Genomic DNA, 26799 nt, shown 5'->3' on the forward strand with positions numbered 1-26799 from the left:
CCCCGTCTCTACTAAAAATACAAAAAATTAGCCAGGCGTGGCGGCACGTGCCTATAGTCCCAGCTACTCGGGAGGCTGAGGGAGGAGAATGGCATGAATCTGGGAGGCGGAGCTTGCAGTGAGCCAAAATCGTGCCACTGCACTTCGGCCTGGGCAACAGAGCAAGACTCTAACTAAAAAAAAAAAAAATTTAAAGTCCTTTGAAACTTGTTGACAAATCAAAATTTCTCATTTTCTACTTTGAAGTTCTCACGCCTGCCAATCACAGTGCCTGGTAATCAATGTTTGTCAAAAGAACATGATTAACAATAACCCAAGTAATGTTATTGTCTTGGAGATACTTTAAGCTTCTGAATGAGATCATGGCACTGTTACCACTAAGTAACGGTACCTTTCATAGAATACATTCTACATACACACTTTCTTAAGTTATGACCTGAGAATTGGTTTCTGTTCTCAAACACCTAATGAAAAGGATAACAAAACTCAGATAGAAGTATTTTTGGGGCCAGGCACAGTGGCTCACGCCTGTAATTCCAGCACTTTGGGAAGCCGAGGTGGATCACCTGAGGTTGCAAGTTCGAGACCAGCCTGACCAATGTGGAGAAACACCGTCTCTACTAAAAATACAAAGTTAGCCAAGCATGATGGTGCATGCCTGTAATCCCAGCTACTCTAAAGATTGAGGCAGGAGAATCACTTGAACCTGGGGGGCAGAGGCTGCAGTGAGCTGAGGTCGTGCCATTGCACTCCATCCTGGCCAACAAGAGCGAAACTCCATCTCAAAAAAAAAAAGTATTTTTGGTGAAAAATACAGTTTATCAATGAGAAGAGGCACATTTAAAAACGTTTCTCCAGGTGGGCACAGTAGTTCAAAGTGTAATCCCAGCACTTTGGGAGGCTGAGGCAGGTGGATCACCTGAAGTCAGGAGTTCGAGATCAGCCTGAACAACATGGTGAAATCCCGTCTCTACTAAAAATACAAAATTAGTCGGGCGTGGTGGTGCATGCCTGTAATCCCAGCTACTGAGGAGGCTGAGGCAGGAGAATTGCTTGAATCCAGGAGGTGGAGGTAGAAGTGAGCTAAGACTGTGCCATTGCACTCCAGCCTGGGCAACAAGAGCAAAACTCTGTCTCAAAAACTAAACTAAACTAAACTAAAATAAAATAAAATTTAAAAAAAAGTTACTCCAAAGAATCAAACTAAATGTCCATCAATGACAGATTGGATGAAGAAAATGTGATACATACACACCATGGAATATTATGCAGCCATAAAAAAGAATGAGATCATGTCTTTTGTGGGAACCTGGATAGAGCTAGAGGCTATTATCCTTAGCAAACTAACATAGGAACAGAAAACCAAATACCGCATGTTGTCACTTTTAAGTGGGAGCTAAATGATAAGATCTTATGAACATGAAGAAGGAAACAACAGACACTGGGGTCTACTTGAGGGGAGAGGATGAGAGGAGGGAGAAGCGCAGAAAAGATAACTATTGGGTATTGGGCTTAATACCTGGGTGATGAAATAATCTGTACAACAAAACCCCATGACATGTGTTTACCTATGTAACGAGCCTTCACATGTACCACCAAACCTAAAAGTTTAAAGAAGTAAATAACATGGCTCCCAGATTTGCTTCATGATTTCTGCTTAAAAGACCCACCACATTAAGCGTTTCTGGGTGTGAAACTACACAGGCCTCTCTTAACCACAAATTGAGATGCCAAGCACAAAGAACCTGCTCATTAATATCAGGGTGGAGTAAGCACAAAGATAGTTGAGAAAAGCAGCAGACCACTACTACAGACATTAGGCAAAAGATTTTTATTCTTATTTAACCATGCTGCATGTATACATACAATATCAATATATACAACTTGAACAAATACAATTTATACATAAAATACAATGAAAGCATGGCTTTTGAAACTGATGCAACAAACTGTACAATTTGTAATTTTGGCCAGCATACAGTATTATAGTAATGCTACTGAAGTTATTCATTAAATTAGTCAGACTACAGTATAAGTTCAAAGGCACTAGAAACATCTATGTTTTCTTCTAGTATTTTTAAGAACAAAAAATAATTAAAAACAAAACAAACGTATACATTAGGAAATTGGGCAGACATTGGTGTACTTAAACGTAAACGCTACCCATTCCTTAATTCACAGCCCTGTGGGAAAGAAGACTTTCCTTAAGAGTTAAGGGGAAGGATATTAAAAACAGACTAAAAGGAAACAAACAAAACAAAAAACAACCAAAAACCATCATCATAGTTTTAAAAGCATGTTACAGAGGAAGTAGCACCACCCCCTCCCCCAATAAAACCTTACATTTTTGCTGCAAAAAGAAAAAAAAAACAACTCCCTTTCTCCAGAAAGGAAATGAAATGGCTTGTCAAATGGATTCTATTCATAGGGCAAACATGGAGATGTGACCCTCCCCTTGATTACTCATCTCATGCTTTGTAAGAATCTAAACACAAATAAGAAACACTATGATAATTTTAACATCCTATTAGTATATGTAATCGTAAGGATTATTAAAGAAGATACTATAAACCAATAATTCTACCAATGCTCCTTTTAATAAATAAATATCACTTTTTAAATTAAAGGGAAAAGAGAATACCCATTCAATAATCTATTTATATATATGTGCCACTCATTTTAAATCTGCATATTTATTTAAAAAAATGAGCAAGTGTGTTCATCTATATCGTCTCACGAAATTAACACTGACCTTACAACATACTTCATTTGTGGACAAAGACACAGTAAATGTGAGGAAACTACAGAATTGCTATGACTGGAGCTAAATGAATAGCTCTGAAGTCAGTGTCCCATATTTGCATATAGATATTCAGACCAGGCTTGAGGCCAGGCGTGGTGGCTCACACCTGTAATCCCAGCACTTTGGGAGGCTGAGGCGGGCGGATCACAAAGTCAGGTGAGACCAGCCTGGCCAGCATGGTGAAACCCGGTCTCTACTAAAAAAAATACAAAAATTAGCTGGGTGTGGTGGTACACACCTGTAATCCCAGCTACTCAAGAGTCTGAGGCAGGAAAATCCCCTGAACCCAGGAGGCGGAGGTTGCAGTGAGCCGAGATTGCGCCACTGCACTCTAGCCTGGGCGACAGAGTGAGACTCCGTCTCAAAAAAAAATAGATATTCAGGCCAGGCTTAAATATCAAATTTTCTTATTTCTGAGATGGATATTTAATGTCCATCTGGTATAATCAGTTTTAACATAATGCTTTTTTAAAAAAACTGCTATAGTAAGCAGGGTGTGGTGGCTCAGGCCTATAATCATGCCTGTAATTCCAGCACTTCGGGAGCCTGAGGTGGGTGGATCACTTAAGCTCTAGGAGTTCGAGACCGGCCCGGAAAACATGGCAAAACCCCCCCATCTCTACAAAAAAAATACAAAAATTAGCTGAGCATGATGGCATACAGCTGTAGTTCCAGCAACTCAGGAGGCTGAAGAGACAGAGGTTGCAGTGAGCCGAGATCATCCCACTGCACTCCAGCCTAGGTAATAGAGCCAGACTCTGTCTCCAAACAAAAAACAAACACCCCTGCTATAGTAGCCTGCTTTTAGAACTTCTCAATTGACTTTTTATAGATCGGCTTTTTATTTTGACTTTTTATAGATTTATTTTTATTATCATGGTAGGGTGGGATAGAAAAAATATCTAATATACTGGCTTAAATTTCCATGTTTTAAAGCTTGATTTAAAAGTTACTCCTTTCCTATTAACTGAATTGTTAAAGGTTAGAAACATGAACTTTTAAAAAGAAGCATTTTTTTTCAACTGGTAAAATTAAGATTTCTTTAGAGTAATTACTAACAGAGTTAAATGTGTATCATCAAAAACATTTTATAATTACCAAAATATTCTGATCACACAAAGCTTTTACAAGACACCTATTTACCTCAACTCTTCACAGTATCTAAACAATGCCCCACAGAGTTAAGTAATAAATTTCTAGCTATCTTACATACCACAAATAAATGCAGCCAGTGAAACGCAATTCTAATCACCTAGAAAATGTTCACCACACACAGGACATTCAGTATTCCAATTACAGAATGGACTTTAAATTTATGGATACATTTTTATCGCCACCTCACCAGTACTCCACCTTCACTCACCCCTACTCTATACACAGCTTTGTCATTTAAACTAGGATTTAACAAAACTTATTAAAATAATATTAATTTAATAAATACTAACTTATAAAGTCTCAAAATATTTTCAACCAATGTGTTTCAGGGCCGATTACTTAATTTTGAAAACCGCAAAACATACATTAAGTGGTTTAGCGGTAGCATAACTTTATTTTTATTTTGTTTTTATTTTTTGAGGTGGAGTCTCACCCTGTCACCCAGGCTGGAGTGCAGTGATGCCATCTCGGCTCACTGCAACCTCCGCCTCCCAGGTTCAAGCGATTCTCCTGCCTCAGCCTCCCAAGTAGCTGGGATTACAGGCATGCGCCACCACACCCAGCTAATTATTGTATTTGTACTAGAGACAGGGTTTCACCATGTTAGCCAGGCTGGTCTCGAACTCCTGACCTCAAGTGATCCACCTGTCTTGGCCTCCCAAACTGCTGGGATTACAGGCGTGAGCCACCATGCCCAGCCAGGAGTAGCATAACTTTAAAAAATAATAATAAAAATTTAATAAGCAGCTAACAACAGAAAAAAATAATTATCTCTATTACAACTTACTTTACTATGAAATCAACATAGTTTTTATTTGTAGAAGAATATGGTCTAACTGGATTACTCAATAGAAGAAATTCAGAAAATAATATTTTATTTTTAAAATAGAAAAACAAAATAAAAAGTGTTTTAAAGGCAAAGTATTTAAAAGATATTTTTCTTGCTTAGCTGTATTTTCTGGAAAATGGAGACCCTTCTTAACTGGGAGACATAAAGTAATTCCCACCAAAATTTAGAACTCAAAGAAAAGCATCCATGAGTTACACTTCAGAGTGAATTTTTAAAAATACACATGCAGGCAAAGATAACTGAGCAGTATTTAGCTTCTTAATTTTCCGCAACAGTAGATCCTTTATATTTACGTACAATTCAATGTTTCAAGAGAACATGAAACCAGAACTTAAGGTGTATTTGATTTGAACTCAAACTGGCAAAAAAAAAGTTAGGATAGGTTCAGATGAAACATTTTCAACTTGTTAAAAAACATGTATACTCGCAAAGATTGTTAAATTATAAAATTTTCTACAGAACATTCATAAGATCAGTCATCTCATACTTAAAATGCAACAAATGTTAAACAATTAGAATGTGTTTAAACAGGCCGGGTGGGTGTTAAGACGGAATCATTCCTTAGATGTACAGTCCAAACATTCATATATAACAGCACAACATAGGACAATCTGATCTGCTTCTTTCTATGTGCAAAACAGGACACAGTTTTTTTTTCTAATTTGAAATTCTAGTTACCTAAATATACAGTAGTTGGATAAATAGCTAATCGATTTACACATACATCTAAACTATAACTCTCTATAGTATGAACTGCTCCCCCAACTTCCCTGAACAGTACAAGAGTAGTAGTACAACAATTTGAACAATCACCAGTTGTACAATTTTAATGTTATATTAATATGTGTAGACTAAAAGTTCTTAAGCAAATTATTATTTCCAGTCTTATTCATTGATCTACAGCTTCCATTAATTGAAATTATAGAGAAGTCTTCACTGTTTTAATTAAAGATTTTGTCCAGGCATGCGAATATCACTAATTTTTATTGTGACTTTAAGTCTGTAACATTTACTGCAGTAAAGAGTCAATTACAGTTTCAGGCTTTGCAGAACGCTTTCTGTTTGGAGAAGAAAAAAAGCAAGCATGAATGCTTTCCTAAAAGACTGAAATGCAAACATTTAACATTATGTAGAAACTATGGGGTGGCCTGTATAGTCTGGAAACAAGCCAAAATTTGACACGTTTGACCATGGTAAGTGTTCAATTAATGTTTGCCTTTTCAGGCTACGGGAAGCTGACTTAGAGTAAATGCAGGAGGATGGCAGCCCACCCCATTATGCCAGATAGTGAGGGATAGGACAGGGATAATTTCCAAGACTGGACTAGGTCACGTGGCCAGGCCAAGTGAGCTGCATGCTTGCCAGATTTGAACTCCCTGATTATCTCTTCTGAGGTACTCGAAAGGTGCAAGTGGATTCAGAGGAAATCAGAAACAAATCATCTCAGGCAACACCTCACAGATGCATATGTAGGGACTTATGGAAATGCTACATTAATGTATTATATTTATTGCAATTTTGCCTAGCCCATCTAACTATGTGTTTCTAATTAAGAACATCACATTGAACATATCATATAATGTAATATAACATCAATAAACCATTTAATGCATGCATTTGTCCATGTTTATGGCTATCATTTTCTTAGGGTTTCCATAACCATGGAATTGTATTCAGCTGGTTATAGCAGGCCAATTCCAGTATACAGAGATGGTGAGTTTGGCTCATATAATGTTGGGCCACATGATTTTTTTAATGTTAAACTAAAAAAATGACGTATCTTAAAATGGATGCTCTGGGAAATGTATTCAAATATCTTATCATATTATTTATTCATTTGCTTTAGGGTCCATATAGTTAAAAAAAAAAAAAAAGTAACTAAAATTGAGAGATCTCAAGTAAATAATGCGAATTTCTGGCTTTTCCTTAGAAAAGAGAAGATCCAGGCCAGGCACGGTGGCTCACGCCTGTAATGTTAACACTCTGGGAGGCTGAGGTGGGCAGATCACCTGAAGTCAGGGGTTTGAGACCAGCCTGGCCAACATGGCAAAACCCCATCTGTAGTAAAAATACTAAAATTAACTGGGCTTGGTGGCAGGTGCCAGTAATCCCAGCTACTTGGGGCACTCCAGCCTGGGCAACAGAGTGAGACTCCATCTCAAAAAAAAGAAAAGAAAAGAGAAGATCCAGAAACAATGAGCCCTCTATTTCCACAGATAACTAGGAAGAGAACAGCAGCCACTCACTTTAGACAGGACTGCTCACCACTGCCAATTTTTCTCCTACGCTGGGGACAAATGTCTTACCATGTGTCATCACACTTGCATTGTCATTTTACTAAAAATGGAAAAAAAAGATACATCGAAAGGGACTCGTGTTTCTTAGAACTGATTTCCTTCACTATAATATGCTTGGCATGTGTTGGTATAGGAAAGTTTTTAACCCCTCACCTAAATGCTAAAGAATGTAAAAATTTGTACATTTTTAATATTCAACTGTTTGCCCAACCCTAAGTTCAACCATCCCAAATTTATAAGTGTTAAGTCATGTCTATGAGATGATGTAACACAAAAATATCAAAACCATACAACTTCATCCCACGTGTAACTTGAAAGTCCATGCACTCAAAGTAGGGAAAAAAGCAGCTTATTATTTTCTACATTTCAGGAGCCCCAGAGTCTTAAAATCAGCTTAAGTAAACTGAACAGTCCTTGATGTAGGAAAGGGAAAGGAAAAAAAATAAGCTCCAGCCCAGGACTCCCATATCCCGATTTCCCTGAGCTTATGTGATGATACATGCGGACTACCCAAACGTCAAAACCAGTGCCCAAAGGAGAGGGGGAAATGTCCAAGGAGGTTCTCCTTAGCTGGTGACTGAGGAAATCAAGGTTCTTGGGGCACCTGACAGAAAAACTAACCAGCTGAATACAATACCTTGGGAGACCAAACAGGCAAATTAATTCGCATTTCATAAGAAGAATTAGTCTAAGAATTAAGGAATTAAACCCATTATACATTTGGAAATAACAGAGTGAATTAAAAATAAATTCTATTACTCAGGAGCCTAAGAAGTTGGAAGACCTTAATTCTTCGGCCAGATTTTATTTACTCAAATTCTAATACACAAGGAATTTGATTTTTTTTTTTTTGAGACCAAGTCTTGCTCTGTCACCCAGGCTGAAGTTCAGTGGCATGATCTCGGCTAACTGCAACCTCCGGCTCCTAGGTTCAAGCGATTCTCATGCCTCAGCCTCCCCAGTAGCTGGGATTACAGGCATGCACCACCATGCCTGGCTAATTTTTGTAGTTTTAGTAGAGACAGCGTTTCACCATGTTAGCCAGGCTGGTCTCAAACTCCTGACCTCAAATGATCCACCTGCCTCGGCCTCCCAAAATACTGGGATTACAGGCGTGAGCCACTGTGCCCGGCCAGGAATTTGATTTTTAATAAATCAGCCAAAATATGTATCATGTTTTAACTAAATAAATTTTAACTTTCTATACATGTATCTAATTAGAATACCTCAATGCCTTCATTTTATCAGAGTCAAGGACAGTCCTTACCTTCTCCCTGTCTTTGGCCTTGCTTTCCCCTTTGAAGTTCGTGGTCTTTCTAGTTTCATCAAAGACTGACGCAGACTCTCCTCAGTATAGGCAAGATACACATGAGAAAGGTCCACCTCAAAGGGCTAAGTAAAAGAAACAAACACAAAGCACTCTTAAGGAAAAGAGTTAAGCCAGATTTGGGGGAAGATTTAAAATACTGAATAAACTCCTCGATCAAACCCGCAGAAGCTAAAACCAAAGAAATGTCTAATGACATTATCTTCTAATCCCAGTATCTAAAATGTACTCACCAAAGGTTGGTGAGTAAGAAGCCCTGACACACTATAAATTTCCTTGGACATAAAGAAAAACTGTTGCTGTTTTTCTTAAAGCTGCCCCCTCTTCTTCTTCTTTTTTTTTTTTTTTTTGAGATGAAGTCTCCCTCTGTCGCCCAGGCTGGAGTGCACTGGCGCGATCTTGGCTCATTGCAAGCTCTGCCTCCCAGGTTCACACCATTCTCCTGCCTCAGCCTCCCGGGTAGCTGGGACTACAGGTGCCCGCCACCACGCCTGGCTAATTTTTTTTGTATTTTTTTTAGTAGAGACGGGGTTTCAGCGTGTTAGCCAGGATGGTCTCGATCTCCTCATCTCATGATCCACCCACCTCGGCCTCCCAAAGTGCTGGGATTACAGGTGTCAGCCACCACGCCCAGCCTGCTCCCTCTTCTTCTTGACCTAGGACTAGAATTAGCTTTGAAGAGAAAGAAAGACACATTCTAGTCTCTACCCATAATCCTACGACCCAGAGTGGCAGTGAAAAGAAGACTCCGAAGAGTGACTCCATGCCCCTCCTGCAGTGGGAATAAGCCTGACATCAAGACTGATGGTAAGCAGAACTGTCCTCATCACCCCATCCTAGAGCCTTTATTCCCAAAAGATCAGCCCATTTTTCAGGAGAGCTGATTAACAGATATCAGGTTGATAATACAATTTAATGACTCATATTCCTATAAAGAAACAACTGTAGTTTTGTGTTTTGTTTTTTTTTTAAAGTACTCTTACATCTTTCTCCTTTTTATCAGGTACTGGGGTTTGCTTCCTCATGTTATTTCCTGTATAGGCAACACATTTCTCAAAAAGAGAAAAGGGAGAGAGAGAGAAACGTCTTAATTAGTCATCAATACTGTGAGTTAGGCAAATAACTGAGAAATCCTAATATTACACTAGTAAAACATGATTTGAATGCTAGAACAGAAAGGGCCCCAGAGGTCACTTAGTCCCACCTAGCCCCTAACTCTGACCATTTCCACCCAGACCATGATCTGTATGTTACAATTAATTACATGGAATTAGAAAAATATTTTATCTGCCCTACTGGATTCTCATCTGATTCATCTACTGGACCACGTTCCCCATTGTAGCCAACACAATTTCTAGACCATAGGAAGTACTCTTTAAGTATTACATGAAAGAATGAAGGTAATACTCACTAGCTGCCATTCTCCTATGTCTTCATTCCAATGGACATAGTTTTCAATCATTTCCTTTTAAAAAGGTGAAAGATAGCCTATTTTTAATATTTAATAACATCTAAAATATTGAAGTCATAAAACTAAAATCTTAATAACATTGAGTAATAAAAGTCTCAAAACATTATATACTGATATAACCTTTTCATAAATTCTAAAATATATATTTCGTAGGAATGCATGTAGATGCAATAAAACTAAATGAAAATGAAAAAACAACAGAATGAGAAACTCGGGAATCAAGATAATGATTACCTTGGGTTGGAAGAGGCAAAGGAATGAAATAAGAGAAGGGGAAACCGGTTAGAAGTAGTTATTATCAGGGTCCTAGATATCGTTTTGGGTGATGAGTTCATTACAAAATAACTAAATAAAAGCAGGCCATCCAAGGACCAGTAAGGAGAATGTACCATGAACCCAGGATTAATTCCATGTACCTGAGATCCAAAAAAAAAAAAAAAAAAAAAGACTAAGACTTATTTTCAGACAAACTTCTTAAAACTGTATTGAGAATCAACACAGATTTTTAAAAAACTGGCCAGGCATGGTGGTTCATGCCTGTAATCCCAGCATTTTGGGAGGCCAAAACGGGCAGATCAACCTGAGCTCAGGAATTCAAGACCAGCCTGGCCAACATGGCTAAACTCCATCTCTACTAAATATACAAAAATTAGCTGGGTGTGGTGGTGCACGCCTGTAATCCCAGCTACTCGGGAGGCAGAGGCATGAGAATCACTTGAACCCGGGAGATGAAGGTTGCAGGGAGCCGAGATTGCACCACTGCACTCCAGCCTGGGCAACAGAGTGACTCTGTCTCCCTGACAAAAAAAAAAAAAAAAAAATCATAACATTAAAGTTTACCAAAATGCACTGGAAAGACAAATTTTGGATTAAAAAAAATAGAGGCCGAGATTTTAAAATTATACTAGTACTAAGAATTAGCATCCATCTGGAGATGAATGATGGTACACGTTGCACAACAATGTGAATATCCTAAACGCCACTGAACTGCACACTTAAAATAGCTAAGATGGTAAATTTCATGTTATCTATATTTTACCATACACACACACACACACACACACACACACACACACACACACAAAGAATCAGCACCCACAGCAGGGAGAAAAAGGCAGCACAGGGGTTCCATTTATTCTACTTGTACAATAATGGGCGCTGAATGAAGGAATGGGATCTACACCTTGATTCTGATCGCATATACATGAATCTGAGTTCGTCTAAAAGGCTAAAAAATTCTCATTGAGATCCTCAGATACTCAAACAGAGATTATGTATTAAGAAAAGTTAACAACTAAAGTGAAATGTGATGGCATTTGTTCAAAAAATTGTACATTCAATAACTGAAGTATTAAGTATTTACCATCAGTTAAATTAGAAATCTTTGTTCCTTAATCCCAGTCAAGTGACTATCTCGGTCAGAGAACTTCCTTTTTACCTGATAATCCCGAGGTATAAAGTTATCAATAATAAGCATCTGAAGTCGAAGCTCCCGGCTAAGTTGCCGAATGTTCTCCAGTAGGCCTTCAATTTCCCTCTGATGTTCTTGTTGGAGATCAGCCATCTACCAGAAAATCCATAAAAATATTATGAACAAACAAGACTTTAACTACAAAACAGCCCCATCTCACATAGGATGCTTGTCTAAGAGACCTTGTGAGAGCTTACCTAGTTCTTTTATAAAAATGATAAACAGCGTGACACTATCAGCATCTATTCTACACTATTTGTTAAGGTTGAAAAGAAACAATTTAGCCTAATAGATAAAATTAAAAATTGCACATATTTTATTTCTTTTAAATTATAAGCTCACACTATGATTATTTATACATTCTTAATCAAAGAACTCCTTTTTAAAAAATCCAGAACTGCATTAGTAGGTAATTTCTAAGAGAACCAACCTCTGACTTTGCAGCCATCAGCATAGTCCAAACTTTCTTTAACTTCTTGGTCTTTCCCTGTGCTTCCTCTTGCAAACTGGTATATTTTTCTTCAATATCCAAGCGTTCTTGCTATGACAAAAATTAGTAAACTTCAGAATAATTTTCTTTGTAAAATTAAATATCTAATTCTTTAACAAATGACATAAATGTTTAGCAACTCTGATCTTCAAAGCAATCCATAAATATGCTTTAAAATTTCAATACGATTATAGATATTTAGCTTTCCACTAGAAAAGTTAAATCTCTCTGGCAAAATACCAAACTAAAAACAGAAAGTCACATTACCTCTTTTTCCTCAAGTTCTCTGCGAAGTTGCTCTGCTCTTTTCCTCCTTTCTTCCAGTTCCATGTTAGATTCTTCAAGAAGTTTCTCTTGTTCCTCAGCTTTGGCCAACAAATCAACCCCACCAACAATTACCTTCTTTTCCAGGGCAGATAATTTTTCCAGCAAAGACTGATGCTCTTGTCTGTTGATTAGAATGAGGATACTCTATATTCACTGATGATCTATTATTCTACTAATATCATTTCCCAAAATTTAACAAAAATTTGGATATACAATTTCAAAATAGAAATATAATTATGTAACATCTCTACCAAATTATACCACTGTGTAGTATCTATTTCTAATTTAATTTATAACTCATTCTAATTCATTGATGTGTTTTCCTATCATACGGAAATAAAATAATCAAAACAGATCTAGTTTTTAGAAATACATTATATACAAGGGACGCTTCTATCCAAAAAGAGCTACACTGGAGACAAAAATCAAGCTTTTAATTACTATTCAATTTTCCTATTTTATATATCCTATGAAAAAACACAAATTTAAATCATGAATTCATCTCAATTCAATAATACTCACTGGGCTTTAAGAAGATCTTTTTCCCGTTTCTCTAATTCAGCTCTAGCTTTGTTTCTTTCTTCTTCTTCCATGTCGAGCTTTGTTTCAAGTGCTTTTCTCTCCTCATCAATTTTTGCTTGCATTTCAATCATCTTGTCTGGGGAGACTTTCTTTTTTCCTATTTGAATCATTTAATTGCAACAATCACTAAAATGAGTCAATGTTCAGACTTATATAAATTACCTCCTTCAATATAGAAATGCCTACACTCCTCAATAATACAAAACCAATTATCAATATTTTAAGGAAATCAAACCAATAATATCATGCATTTCCATTTATTATGCTCCTAGAACTTTATAATTCATTGCTAAATTCAAACTGTTGTCCAATTGTACAATGATAACTAAGAACAAAAGTGAAAGAGAAGCAAAATAGATGAGCTAAATAATAGGAAAAGAAAGACTAACAGGAAAGCCAAATTAAAAAAAAATATGTCCCCAGATAACAAATATAGGTTAAAAAAAAAGCAACATGATTCTTCAGTTACTTTTTCCTGATAACCAAGTATAAAATCAAGCGACTCCTTAAAATGTTTTCCCCAAGTTCACATAAAACAAATAAAAGTCATATATAGGTATAAAATGCACAGATAAAAATATCAGGCAGAATTTATATCAAGTAGTTTTAATATATTTTTCAGAGTTTTTCTAAAATTTTTGTTTAATAACATTATTTTATTTCACAGCATACTTTTAAAGGAAAAAATTCTATACTACGTAATTATGTAACAGTTACATACACAGTAATTAACCAAGCATTTCACAGTGGCTGAGCTGTCAAGATATATCATCGTACACTAAAGGAACAACTAAAATAGCTTGTTATTATGTCAAACTCAGGACCCGAAGGCTCCCTAAGTCAGAGTAAACATGTCAAGTGTCAAATATAAGTAGAAATACTACCAAATAATAAAGCTGGAATATGGCTTCCAATTGATTATTTTTGCTAATAATGTCTAATAAAGTATTTTACATACATGTAATAGGTGCTCAAAGAAAGTTTATTAATGAATTTCAAAATCACAAAATCCAAATGAAAAAAAGAGAAAATAAAACTAGCTTATTAAACTGCTGATGAAACTGAATCAAAGACAATTCATTTCTGGTCATACAGTTTCTTAGAAACATACATTCCTTCAGAAAACCAATTAACACTTTTCATAGAATTGGTCTGAGGCTGCCCTAGAACCTTTCTGTCATTCTTAACTTCCTTCCCAAAGAACTACAGAAGAAGAGTGTAAATCATAAGAGTTTATAAATCGTTAATGTCTCCACCCAAAAGCTAACCCCCCACCACCTAACAAGGAAAAAGAACTGAAAAATAATTATGATGGAGATATATAACTGACTATATTTTTTCAGGAACTATGAAATGCAGAATCATTAATAGGCTTTAACTCTTTATGACAGAATTATGTAAAAAAAACTCTAGGGTTTAAAATACATTATTTGTATAGAACTGTAAGTCCAAAGCAAACCTAAGGCACGAGACAAATGAAATAAAAGAGTAAATAAAAGCACTGATCCAAATTCATGCTTTGGTGTGGTGTGATTCATTGCATTCCAAAAGTCAGGATGTAGATTGATTCTATTTACTGGCTTGTTTGGCACAGTCATCTGTATTGAATCTTTTGAATTAGCTGTTAAAAAACAACTTTAAAATAATTTAACTACTATTCCCAAAATACTTCCCATCAGTTATACTATGTCTTAGAAATTTGAAGGAGAAAAGTATCAGTTCAGGTATATAGTAAGCATATACATTTAAAAAAGTGTAACTTCCTTTCCACCTCAGAATTATAAATATTTAAAGACAAAATGGGACATATGTTAAGACAAAAATAATAAATGCATGAAGACACTGATGCTAACAGTATAGAGGAAATGATCTAATCAACATATGAACAGTAGTATGTACAGGCTTCAAGGGTTCTAATTGTTTTAATAGTTAAAGACAGTTTCAAAACCCATTAAGAAGCAGTAAAATAAAAAGATTTTACATGTAGAAATACAAAGACACATAACTGTTCATGAATTAATGCATTACATTAGTAATTTAAAACCATTCAGGTATGTTTCCAAACTGATACTTTAGCAGCAAAAATCTTATTGTGGTCTTGTAACACTTTCATGAAGACAATCAAAGATATATAGCCAGGGTTAGTTCCAAAAGCCTAATATTTAAGTAACATATTACTTTAGCCACAATCACTCTGATAAATCATTATATTTCTCCACAAATAATATTTTAAGCTAAATGTGAACATCTGCTAACTCTCCTAACCAGGTATTTAAAAATGTGACGTCATACATTTTATATGTATTTTTTAAAGGACTTTTTTTTAAAAAAACCTTCTTAAACAAACCAATCAAACAAAAAAGAAATCTATTTCTAACAATACATGATAAAATTCAGCACAAAATTTCAGGCAAATAAATATTTTTAAAAGTTAATGCCATAAACAGTACTTAATTAAACCAGACATAAGTAGCAACATTTTTTTATTGCCCTTTGCCATGTGCTGTAACCAATATTGTGAAGGTGAACTGGCCAGGGTAAGTTAAAGGGGAAGAACTTCAGGGCAGTCCTAATTGAATTAATTTCATTTTTATTACATAAGCAACCACGGCATAGCCAGGCATTTGATTCTTGGCTTTAAGAAAAACGGAGAAAAATGTTTGAACATGAAATAATTTACACTTGTATTTCCAAACTTTGGCTTAACGAGTCTTTAAGAATTTAGGGAAAAAAAATGAAGTTCTTTTTAAAAGCTAAAGTTGAAAGATTGTTAAAAATACAAAAGATAGATACTTACCTGGTAAAAAACTACTAAATTTTAAAAATTTAATGTATTTAAATAACATAGTTCTTTATAGGATAAATAATTGTACCATGTGGAGTGCAAATCAATCACACCAACCTGCTTGATCTTGCAATAAGAAGTAGTAAGCAAATCGCAGACAGGAAGCAATATGCACAGAGATGAGGAGGAAAAAAAGGAAAACATTATTTCTCTTGTGAAACAAAGAAAAATATATAATAGCATTCATTTAAGTGTAGAAGTAAAAATCAAACCGTTATCAAAACTGAAATAGAGCCCATGTAAAAAGAAAGCATATTCAACACAATGAGAGATGTCATTTAAGCAAGAATATTAAAGTTAACTTAGTCTTAGATTATAACTCAAGTCAATCTCAAGATCTCACACTGATTGCCCAAGTCCTGCAAAGGTCACAGTTCAACACCATGTGGTTACGCTAACAGAAGACATGGAAATAGGAACCTGCTAAGATCTGGGAAGCTATCTAAAAGGGCAAAACAGAAAATTAAGGCAATTTTAACAACTAGTACGTTTAAAGTGACAAAATTCACACTGTCCATATCAAAAATGTCCCAATTCAATATTTCTTTTAGTATATGGATTATAGGCATGCTTCACTTTAAGAAAATCTAACACAAAAACCTGAACCAATCAAACAGATAAATTAGATTACAGTAATTTCCACTGATTATTTGATTAACAGAAAGGTCTAATGAAGAATTTTTAAAGACGCAAGTCCTCCCAATACATTCGATTTCCCAACCGGATTAAGGGCTTTTTTTTTTTTTTCCCCAGAAAATAAAATTATTACATAAAATGAAGTATACCTGTACAGTAACAAACTTACATTCCCTCTATTAGTAGATTTTTAAGGGTAATTATAAACAATGATTCTATAGGAGTCACTGCCAATTAATGACTCAAGCAAGAAACACCTTTTAAAAAGGTCATTCAGATATTTGAAAGGGAGGGTACACACAAGTTACACACAGCAACCACATGCTAGGACAACCATCTCTCCACTTCACCGACACGCCCACATTACAACAAAAAAATTATGTGCTAGGTATGCAAATAGGAATTAAAACTTCTTGAATTGAACAAAGTACAACTCATTTCATAACATACTTCCATATAACTACTCTTTAAGAATTAAGTTTTAAAACAGAAAACTAAATTGCAATGCCTCCCATTCAAATATTTTCTCATATTTCACAGTTTATTATACAAAGTAATACCTCTATGTGGTTTCTAATGCAATTCCAAGTATTTTACAAATTATCCTTTGAAATGAATTGTTTTTGTAACTTGCCTACAAATTGTCAATAAAGAAAGAGATTTCTAATATTCTTGGAATTCTTCTTTTAGAAAGCTAAAAGCATAACAACAATAAGCAATTATTTTTGTCATTAGTTTTGAAAGGGTAAGTATACAGATAATGCTTTAAAAGACAGTAAGCTGCAGGCTGGTACAAGAAAGCAACACTACTCCCCTTTCTTCTGAAAATAAAATATAAATAAATTAAATTAAGTAACACTTTTCAACTTAATTAAATTCGGTTTTAACGAAAGCCTTTAAGTTTGAAATAAGTCTAGATGGATCCTGCATAAAATTCTCGTGATTCTGCATTCTCTAATCACACCTTAGAAAATTTCTTACAATCAGCTGGGCACAGTGGCTCACACCTATAATCCCAGCACTTTGGGAGGCCAAGGCGGGCGGATCATAAGGTCAGGAGATCGAGACCATCCTGGCTAACACGGTGAAACCCTGTCTCTACTAAAAATACAAAAATTAGCCAGTTGTGGTGGCGGGCACCTGTAGTCCTAGCTACTCAGGAGGCTGAGGCAGGAGAATGGCGTGAACCCAGGAGGCAGTGCTTGCAGTGAGCCAAGACTGCGCCACTGCACTCCAGCCTAGGCGACAGAGCAAGACTCCGTCTCAAAAAAATAAATAAATAAATAAATTTTCTTAAAATCTATCAGGTAATTTAGAAATATGGATAAATGCCCATTTGAAATAAAACACTATTCAATTCATCTTTACTTGCTTCAAGCTTTATGTTTTTCTTTATTTGGGAGCCTTTAATCTTAAACTACCACTAAGAATAGGACACCAAAGTGTAAAAACTTTGTAATTGTACGACATGTTATAATGGGCACTGGTGTACTTCAAGTATAATTTGTACTTTTAGAAATACAAGATTTGGTGTTACGTGTCCCTTATCCTGAGCAGGATTAGAAATGTGTCATGAAACCTAAAAAATAAGCATAAGAATTATTCTTTCATACAGCTTACTAGCTCTCTTTACATTATCTCAATTGCAAAAGCATGAATCTCTCTTCCATTGTCTCAAACATAAGCTAAAGCCTATGTTTTAACAATTATGATTAACTGGAAGCAATGAAAGGGGGTGGAGGAATCATCACATGCTTTGTTCTCCTGAGGAATCCAACATGTATTCTTTAGGTAATGACAGGGAGTGGTGCAGCATTGCTCAAATGAAGCCCATGGGTTATGGAAAAGCCAAAGCTCTGTAAGAGAATGTAAGAGCTACCACTCACTAGGCAAGAACTTATCCAGAGGTTTCTCTATGACAGAACATGTGGAGTCTGAACTACTGCTGCTGCTACTGCCTGGAAAACAAAGAAATGAACCCAACGGGAACCAAAGAAAGAGGAAACAAGAAAATGAACACACACACAGAGAAAAATTCAGTTTTCAGAGAAAAAAATTTTAAAGGACAATCAAGCTTTGTATTAAAGAACCAAAATTTACTTTCCTAAAAACCAGTCCTGGTAGTTTATCCAATATTCTCTACTTTACAAAGCCATACAGAGGAATTAGAAAGTGTAATGCTTTAAGCAACTACTGTGGGCAGATCCTACTGGTCACCTAAAGCCTAATCATTCAAAGGGCTGAAATGACAAGAATAAAAAATAAAGAAGTCATTTGGTGAGATTTTAGTCTATTGAAACTATTTAGGTTGATAAGTTAAACGAACGGAGTTTTAAAACTCAAAGTCATACACAATAAATATTATAGGAGTGATAAATTGCCCTTCATAATAGGTTAGTCTGTCTCCACTTTCAGTCTCTATCCCTCCAAAATATCAAACTATCAAATATGTTTAAGGTTTGATAGCAAAACTTTCAAAAGGCTCACCGAAAATTTTTAAATTTCTAAGCCTGGAAGGAAGATATATTATTGTTACATATTTTAACATATTAAACACTGGCATTTTTCTATTTAAAATTTTATTTTTAACAAATCTGTTATCAGCTTTAGCTTTGAAAATAATAATCTACTCTGTGAAAAACTTGGTGTGAACAAAAAAAATTTCTCTAAATCAGGTGAACATTTTCTGCAAAAGGACAGATAATTGTTTGAGACTTTGCAGGCCATACGGCTTCATGTGAAAGCAGCCACAGAGCACATGTAAATAAATGAGCATGGCTGTTTTAATAAAATTTTATTTACAAAAACAGGTGGTGAGCTGGATTTAGCCAGCAGACATTTTGCCAATTTTTGCTATAAATCATTATTTTTCTGTCTTTTGAAGTTACAAAATCTTTATAGTTTTTAAATTTGGGACTCCTAATCAAGCAGTGATGGGTTTATTTTCAGCACAATCATTTTAATAAGACAAACAAAATATGCACCAGCTTGAAAACAATGACGACATTAATGGAAGAGAGTTCTGAAATAAATATTTATGGTAAAAAGGTTTGAAATGTAGGCCATTATAATATGTCCATTTCATTTGCATATTATCTATATTCTTATCATAATAAACAGTCTTAATTCACACGTGGCAACAAATCCCCCACAACAGGGTGAGAATGAGAATACATTTTATAAAGAAAAAGAACTAAATTTAAAAATGGAATTCCCCTTACAAATTTACTATTTAAAAATTCAATGACTTTTAAAGACTAATCTTGTTTGTGGAAAAACTCCACATTATCCTAATTTCCTTAAAATACTTAGGCTCCAGCCAGGCATGGTGGCTCATGCCTGTAGTCCCAGCACTTTGGGAGGCTGAGGCAGATGGATCATGAGGTCAGGAGATCAAGACCAGCCTGGCTAAAACGGTGAAACCCCGTCCCTAGTAAGAATACAAAAAATTAGCTGGGCGAGGTGGCATTCGCCTATAGTCCCAGCTACTCAGGAGGCTGAGGCAGGAGAATCACTTTAACCCGGGAGGTGGAGGTTGCAGTGAGCCGAGATCGCACCACTGCACTCCAGCCTGGGCGACAGAATGAGACTCCGTCTCAAAACAAACAAACAAACAAACAAAAAAACTTAGGTTCCTAACACAGATGTAAGTCCCAGCATAAAAATTAAAACCCACAGGAAATTTTAAAATGGCATACCCACTATTATGGTCTTACAATTCTAAATTCTAAAAAAACAGAACATATATTCAAAGTCAGCTATAAACGGATCAATACAGGAGAAAAAAATGCAAAGTTAACCAGGTAAATGGCATACATCTTCTGTTCTAATTGTTACCTAATATATTAAACAGATAACGGCAAAATAAAAGTCATGCACTCTACCACCTTGTGAAACCACCTAATTTGTACAAATCAGATTACTAAACAGAACTTACCCCTTCTTTTTTTCCTTTTCTCTCCATCTTCTCCAACCTCACCCTCTTCATCATCATCTTCCTCTGACCCACTGATATCAGAGCCTGATATTTCTTCTCCTTGGACAGAAATTTAATACAATGTTTTTTATCCTGTACCAAGTCATTAGCTATTTAGGAAATACGTATATCAACTTTCTTCCTCAGGTTTTTGTTACTGCAAACAACGAATTTAAATACTATTTAAATGTTCCTAGAGAGTATAATGGATATGCCAATCTCAGAAACAGGTAAGATGTCCAAAAAGACTTTAAAGTCTCTAAAGAGAAGTTAAATTCTGACCCACTTAAAATTTCAAAACATTCTGGCTAGGCAAGGTGGCGCATGCCTGTAATCCCAGCACTTTAAGAGGCTGAGGCAGGCAGATCACTTGAGGCCAAGAGTTTGAGACCAGCCTGGCCAACATGGCAAAACCCCATCTCTACTAAAAACACAACAATTAGCTGGGCTTGGTGGCATGCACCTGTAATCCCAGCTACTTGGGAGGCTGAGGCAGGAGAATCACTTGAACCCGGGAGGCAGAGGTTGCAGTGAGCCGAGATGGCACCACTGCACTCCAGCCTCAACAAGAGAGTGCCTCTGTCTCAAAAAAAAAATAAAAATATTCAAATCATTTCTTTATGTATAATTTTAAATATATATATAAATTATGTGGTAGAGTTACTAATTCAGTCTTTTAAAAATGTGATCACTTTTGAGGAACAATTTCTTCTAAAACAGCTTCCTGTTTAAGATTTCAAGTAATTCACTCAATCTGTATTTTTAAGAGACACAGAACTGTCATGTAACAGTGATCCCACTTTTAGGACTGTATCACAAGATATTTTCAAAAAAAGAAGTGCTTATTTACACAAAGATAGTGTTAACTACACATTAACTTAAAGATTAAAAAAGATAAAAAAGGAAGGATGAAGCCAATAAAACAGATCAGCACTATATCATCTTCAAATTAGCTATTTTTAAATGCCACTGTTTACTATGAAATATCTAACAAAATAAAATACAGGAGAAAAAAGTAAAATGTACTCTAATCACAACCAGGTAATGATTGTACCTGTAAGTACAAGATGGAAAGGAACACAGACTCTTGGGAGAAGAAATTTCTGAAAAATATTTTGTTCTTTGGGCTTAGAAACAATGACATCTTGGTAGTAATGAGCATAGCTAGTGCCCAAAACTGGGTTTCTAAATACCATTCTTCTACAAAAGGGACTAGAGAGAAGTGAACGATTCTAAGGTTGGGCAAGGAAGACACAAGATAAACCTAAAACCTTTTGTAGTGACAAAAAGAAATCAAATGCTCAAAAAAACTGATGAGCACATGCTGAAAGAATACAGGAACTACTCTGAAGGATCTCATAATAGCCAAAGCTGGGCCAATTCAACGAACAAAATAAATAATGATAATACTGGATTATAATCCATGATCTAAATACGATAAATACTTGAATAAATAAACAAATGGGAATGAAGGAGCTGTTCTTCCTTACAATAGAATCCTAAACACTAAACAAAGAAGAAATGATGAGAATAGAAAATAACATGGAGCAAATGCCACAGGATTATTGTTGCAGGCAAGAACTATTGATGCATACTAAAAATAGTAGGAGAAAGTATGACGAGAAACAGGACCTTTGCAGTCTCAAAGTATCCCCCACAACATACATGTTAATTACAAATGGAAAAATAAAACAATAGATTTGCACTGGAGAAACTTTGCAGGGTCATTATAAAAGTAGACAAACCCAAATTAATGAACATTCAAAAAATATATGACCAGTACTCTTCAAAAATGTCAACATCAAGAAAGACTGGGGAATTAGACTGAAGAATAAGTGTGCTAGACATCGTCATTAAGAAGGCATGACATGGCTGGGCGTGGTGGCTCATGCCTGTAGTCCCAGCACTCTGAGATGCCGAGGCGGGCAGATCACGAGGTCAGAGGATAAAGACCATCCTGGCAAACATGGTGAAACCCTGTCTCTACTAAAAATACGAAAATTAGCTGGGCGTGGTGGCACGTACCTGCAGTCCCAGCTACTCAGGAGGTTGAGGCAGGAGAATCGCTTGAACAGGGAGGCAGAGGTTGCAGTGAGCTGAGATTGTGCCACTGCATTCCAGCCTGGCAACAGAGCGAGACTACGTCTCAAAACAAAAAACAAAAAACAACAACAAAAAAAAAAACAAAGAAAGCATGACAAATAAATGCAATGTGCGATCCTGGATTGTATCCTGGACCAGGAAAAAAGAGGCACTGGAAGGAAAACTGGCCAAATTTGAATGAAGTCCACAGATTAGTTAATAAGACTATATCAAAGTAAATTTCCTGGTTTCAATAACTGTTGTATGCTTATAAAAGATGTTAACATGAAGTAAAGCTGGGTGAAGGGTAGATAGGAACTCTCCATATCATGTTTGCCAGTTGCATATAGCCTACAACAATTTTTAAGTTTAAAAATTATTATTTTAATGCTATTGCCTACTTTTTTATTGTTGATATGATCAACTCCATTAACTAGATTATAAAAAGAAATGTCATAAGAGCAAAAATAAACTGAAATGTATTAAAAACAGTATTATCATAGAATCCAGCAATTCCATTGCTGGGTACATACCCAAAAAATGGTAAAACAAGAATTCAAAGAGGTATTTGTATAACCACGTTCATAGCAGCATTATTCACAACAGCCAAAAGGTGGAAGGAACCAACTGTCCATTGGTGGATGAACGGATAACAAAATGTAGTATATACACAATGGAATGTTATTCAGAATTAAAAAGAAGTCCTGATACATTCTACAACATGGATGACCCTTGAAGGCATTATACTAAATGAAATAAGCCAGTCACAAAAAGACAAATGCTGCATTTCACTTTTTTTTTTTTTTTTGAGATGGGAGTCTCACTCTGCCACCCAGGCTGGAGTGCAGTGGCATAATCTCGGCTCATTGCCACCTCCACCTTCCGGGTTCAAGTGATCCTCCTGCCTCAGCCTCCCAAGTAGCTGGGATTACAGGCGAGAGCCACCATGCCCAGCTAATTTTTGTATTTTCAATAAAGATGGGGTTTCAACATGTTGGCCAGGCTGGTCTCGAACTCCTGACCTCAACTGATCCGCCCGCCTCGGCCTCACAACGTGCTGGGATTACAGGCGTGAGCCACTGCGCCCCACCAATACCACTTTCGTAAGATACCCAGAGCAGTCAAATTCATAGACAAAGCAGAATAGTTGTTGGTCGGAACTACGGGAAGGGAGGAATGGGTATATACTGTTTAATGAGCACAAAGTTTCAATTTTGCAAGAAGAAAACTGGAGATGGGTAACTGAAGAACAATGTGAATGTAATGCCACAGAAATGTAGACTTCAATGTGGTTAAGATGGTAAACTTTATGTTATGCAAGCTTAACCACAATTTTTTAAAAAGGAATAAAATTCAGGCACTTGCTACAATATGGATGAAACTTCAACGTTCTGTTAAGTGAAATAAGCCAGTCACAAGTAGATACTCTATGATTTTATTTATATGAGGTACCTAGAATAGTCAGATTCATAGAGACAGAAAGTAGAACAGTGGTTACCAGAGACTAGGGGGAGAAGAGAATAGGAAGTTACTACTTAATGGGCACAGCGTTTCTGTTTGGGATGACGAAAAAGTTCTAGAAATGAATAGTGGTGACAGTTGCACAACAATGTGAATATACTTGATGCCACTTACTGTACACTTAACTAACAATGGTTACAATGATAAATTTTATGTTATGTATATTTTACCACAACAAAAAAAATGTAAAACATAAAGTCAGCAAAATAAAAGTATGCACTCACCATTAACATCGCTAAGAAATTAAAAATCTTTAAAACATACTGGCTATAAATACCACCTAGTGGTCACATTTAAAACACCAAATTTCATTATCTAACAGTTCTCTTACTGCTTTTCCTCAGTAACTACTTGTTTACTAAATAAGTACCTTCTCTAAACATTTGTGATGCTGGCGTCTCTGAATTTCACCTCTGATCTAGTCAGTCTCCTCACAGACTACAAAGGTGCTTTGAAACCAAAGCCCTGTTTATGTGGTTCACAAAGGAGCTCTGTACCAATCAGAAAGGATCTGTTTCTTGCATTAAGGTGCAAGGAATCACTGAGCACTTAATGACTGGGAAGCGTCTCACTCTCATAAATAAGATCTTCAAATTTTCCAACTTTCTAGCATGATATTGTTGGAAAAGAATTTCCAAAATACAATCTCATGTTCAAATTTAGGTATGAAAGGATATTTTAAAGGTCATGCAATGCATTTTTCCTTATAGCAAACTTGGTTTACTCATGACTGTCTAATATGTTTCTTTACTTCAAACAATAGTGAGCTGATATTGATTGCAATGCCAGAATTCTGGTCATTTTCACCTAAATACCTACATTGTAGAATTTGCTCTTATACAGAGACAAATAAACACTCATTCTTTAACACGTGGTCATATGAAATCTACAAAACATCATGGGAATGCTTTTAAAAAACCACATACACAAATATTATGTAATTTTACTTAAGCTTAATATGAAAATGGGAAAGTACGTAAGTACCAAGTCACTTTCTAGAAATATTCATTTAACTACCAATGTTAGAGGCTCAAAAAAGGTTTAACAGAGGGCTTTTGTTAGAACACTTAGTGGTTCAACAATGTATTTTTAGCCAACATAAAGATTAATATTTTGAGGAAAAGCTACCTTCTTCAAGCTTCTTTTTCAGTTCTTCTATTTCTTTCTGGAACTGACGCAGCAAAGCATCCTTTGGATCTTCATTAATTCTAGCTTTATTTTTAATATTCTTAGCACGATTGGCATACCGTAATGTACTGATAGTTTCATCATAATTGTAATCTGCTGGCCCAATATTTGCACACTATTGAATTAGAAATATGAAACAAATCATTTTACACTTGACAGAGTTAAAATTAATACTACCATTACAAATACATCAAAAACTATTTAAAGCACATATGCACCCTTGGCCTTCTTGAAAATGAGAGTGTCAACCACATGAGCTTCCAAAGGACACTATTATGGGCTAATACACATGAGTGTACCACAGAAAGGACAACCACACGTCAAAAAAAGTAAAATAATCAAGTTTAAAAAATGTGATACATATCAATTATTGGCATAAATTAGAATCTTAAATTTGCCTGATGTTAACTATATCACCAATTAAGTCTTACCATCATGGTTTTTGAATTTCCTCCTAAGGAATCCTGAAGAAGACGAGTCAATTTAGAGTTACGATAAGGCACATGAGTGCTTTTTCCATCAACCAAGGCAGAAATTACATTACCAAGGGTGGAAAGTGAAAGATTGATTTTTGTAGCTTCCTTTAGGCGCTGTCCAGTAGCTCCAGTTTTTGCCTGTCTTTCTGAACCCTAGCAATAAACAGAGATGAAAGTAAAGCTAAAATTTTTTTAAAAACAGAATATTCTTCCCAAGGTTTTATTAAAAAGTAATGTAACAGTAAAAAAACCTGATGATGCCTGAATTCACTTCAAAATAATATAGGAAGGGAAGAAGTGGGTGAGAGTACATGAAACAAGATTAGCCATGAGCTGATTGTTGGGAGTTGGGTGATCAGTCTATGGGGGATCACTATACTATTCTATATACTTTCATATACATTTGAAATGTTCCATAATAAATAATAAACTTACACAAGTAACACCTTAAAAATCATATGTAAATCATACCTTTTCACTTTAATTTTCATTCATTTATAAAATAAATGGATCACAAGAAACAGTTATTCCTTAAGCAGTGTCCTGTTACTTACAGCAAGATCTACAAGATGGAGCTTCCCCATCCTGACATGCATGTTACCATCAATGCCTTTTTCACTGCATTCTATAGTAATTGTAAAGATGGCATGGGAACGGGAACTATGTTCGTTCATATTAGTTGCACCAACAGAACCTTTAATAAATAAAAGAAATCCTTTAAAAGTGCAGCAGAGAGTGCCTTTAAAAATAAACATCCTGAGCAGTTTAAAATACTTAATTTTATCAGAATCAAAAGCCAGAGAGCATGGCTAAACCATGAAGGCATGGGTGTGTACTTAGCCACTACCCATAGCCACTGAATTTTCTCTTATACTTTGTTGATAACAAACAAATTTGTAAGGTTTATCATATTAAAGACATAACTTTAGCAAAAAATAATTTCAATCCCAAGTAATACTGCCTAAAAAATGACTAATTTACACCCAAAAAACCACATTAAGTAATTGGAAAAATTATTGCTGATTTAGCTGTCTAAAGAGAATTATGCACGCTGGTGTACTGTAGGAAGTAAAAACTAATAATAATAAAGAGAATTTTAGCTACTTGGGAGGCTGAGGCACAAGAATCGCTTGAATCCGAGAGGTGGAGGTTGCAGTGAGCTGAGATTGTGCCACTGCACTCCAGCTTGAACATATAAACCACAGGAATACTTGCACACATATGTTAGACAATACAACAATATTCAGTGCAGCATTACAAAAAATAAGGTAGATCTAAAGACATGGAAAAATGCCCATAAAC

The 26799-nt window shown here is 35.7% G+C and overlaps 1 protein-coding gene across 5 annotated transcripts in view; it reads right to left on the bottom strand.

Annotated features, from left to right (window-relative positions):
* Positions 1–26799, bottom strand: part of KIF3A (kinesin family member 3A) — a 48999-nt gene that overhangs the window by 2006 nt on the left and 20194 nt on the right. The window contains exons 6-19 of one of the 5 annotated variants that reach the window (XM_030818632.1): positions 26052–26191; positions 25453–25650; positions 24962–25136; positions 20192–20290; positions 18141–18212; positions 15676–15684; positions 12714–12870; positions 12132–12312; positions 11805–11915; positions 11342–11467; positions 9844–9897; positions 9416–9484; positions 8373–8497; positions 1816–5866 (exon numbers count right to left, since the gene is read on the bottom strand). In XM_030818632.1, coding sequence (XP_030674492.1) covers positions 5818–5866; positions 8373–8497; positions 9416–9484; positions 9844–9897; positions 11342–11467; positions 11805–11915; positions 12132–12312; positions 12714–12870; positions 15676–15684; positions 18141–18212; positions 20192–20290; positions 24962–25136; positions 25453–25650; positions 26052–26191 — 1565 coding nt within the window. In that variant the 3' untranslated portion in view covers positions 1816–5817. Of the gene's footprint in view, positions 1–1815; positions 5867–8372; positions 8498–9415; positions 9485–9843; positions 9898–11341; positions 11468–11804; positions 11916–12131; positions 12313–12713; positions 12871–15675; positions 15685–18140; positions 18213–20191; positions 20291–24961; positions 25137–25452; positions 25651–26051; positions 26192–26799 lie in introns of those variants that run through there. The other 4 variants (XM_030818642.1, XM_030818647.1, XM_030818636.1 and 1 more) reach the window with 4 other exon arrangements.

The sequence above is a fragment of the Nomascus leucogenys genome, chromosome 2 (genome assembly GCF_006542625.1).
Source record: "Nomascus leucogenys isolate Asia chromosome 2, Asia_NLE_v1, whole genome shotgun sequence".
Classification (NCBI taxonomy): Eukaryota; Metazoa; Chordata; class Mammalia; order Primates; family Hylobatidae; genus Nomascus; species Nomascus leucogenys.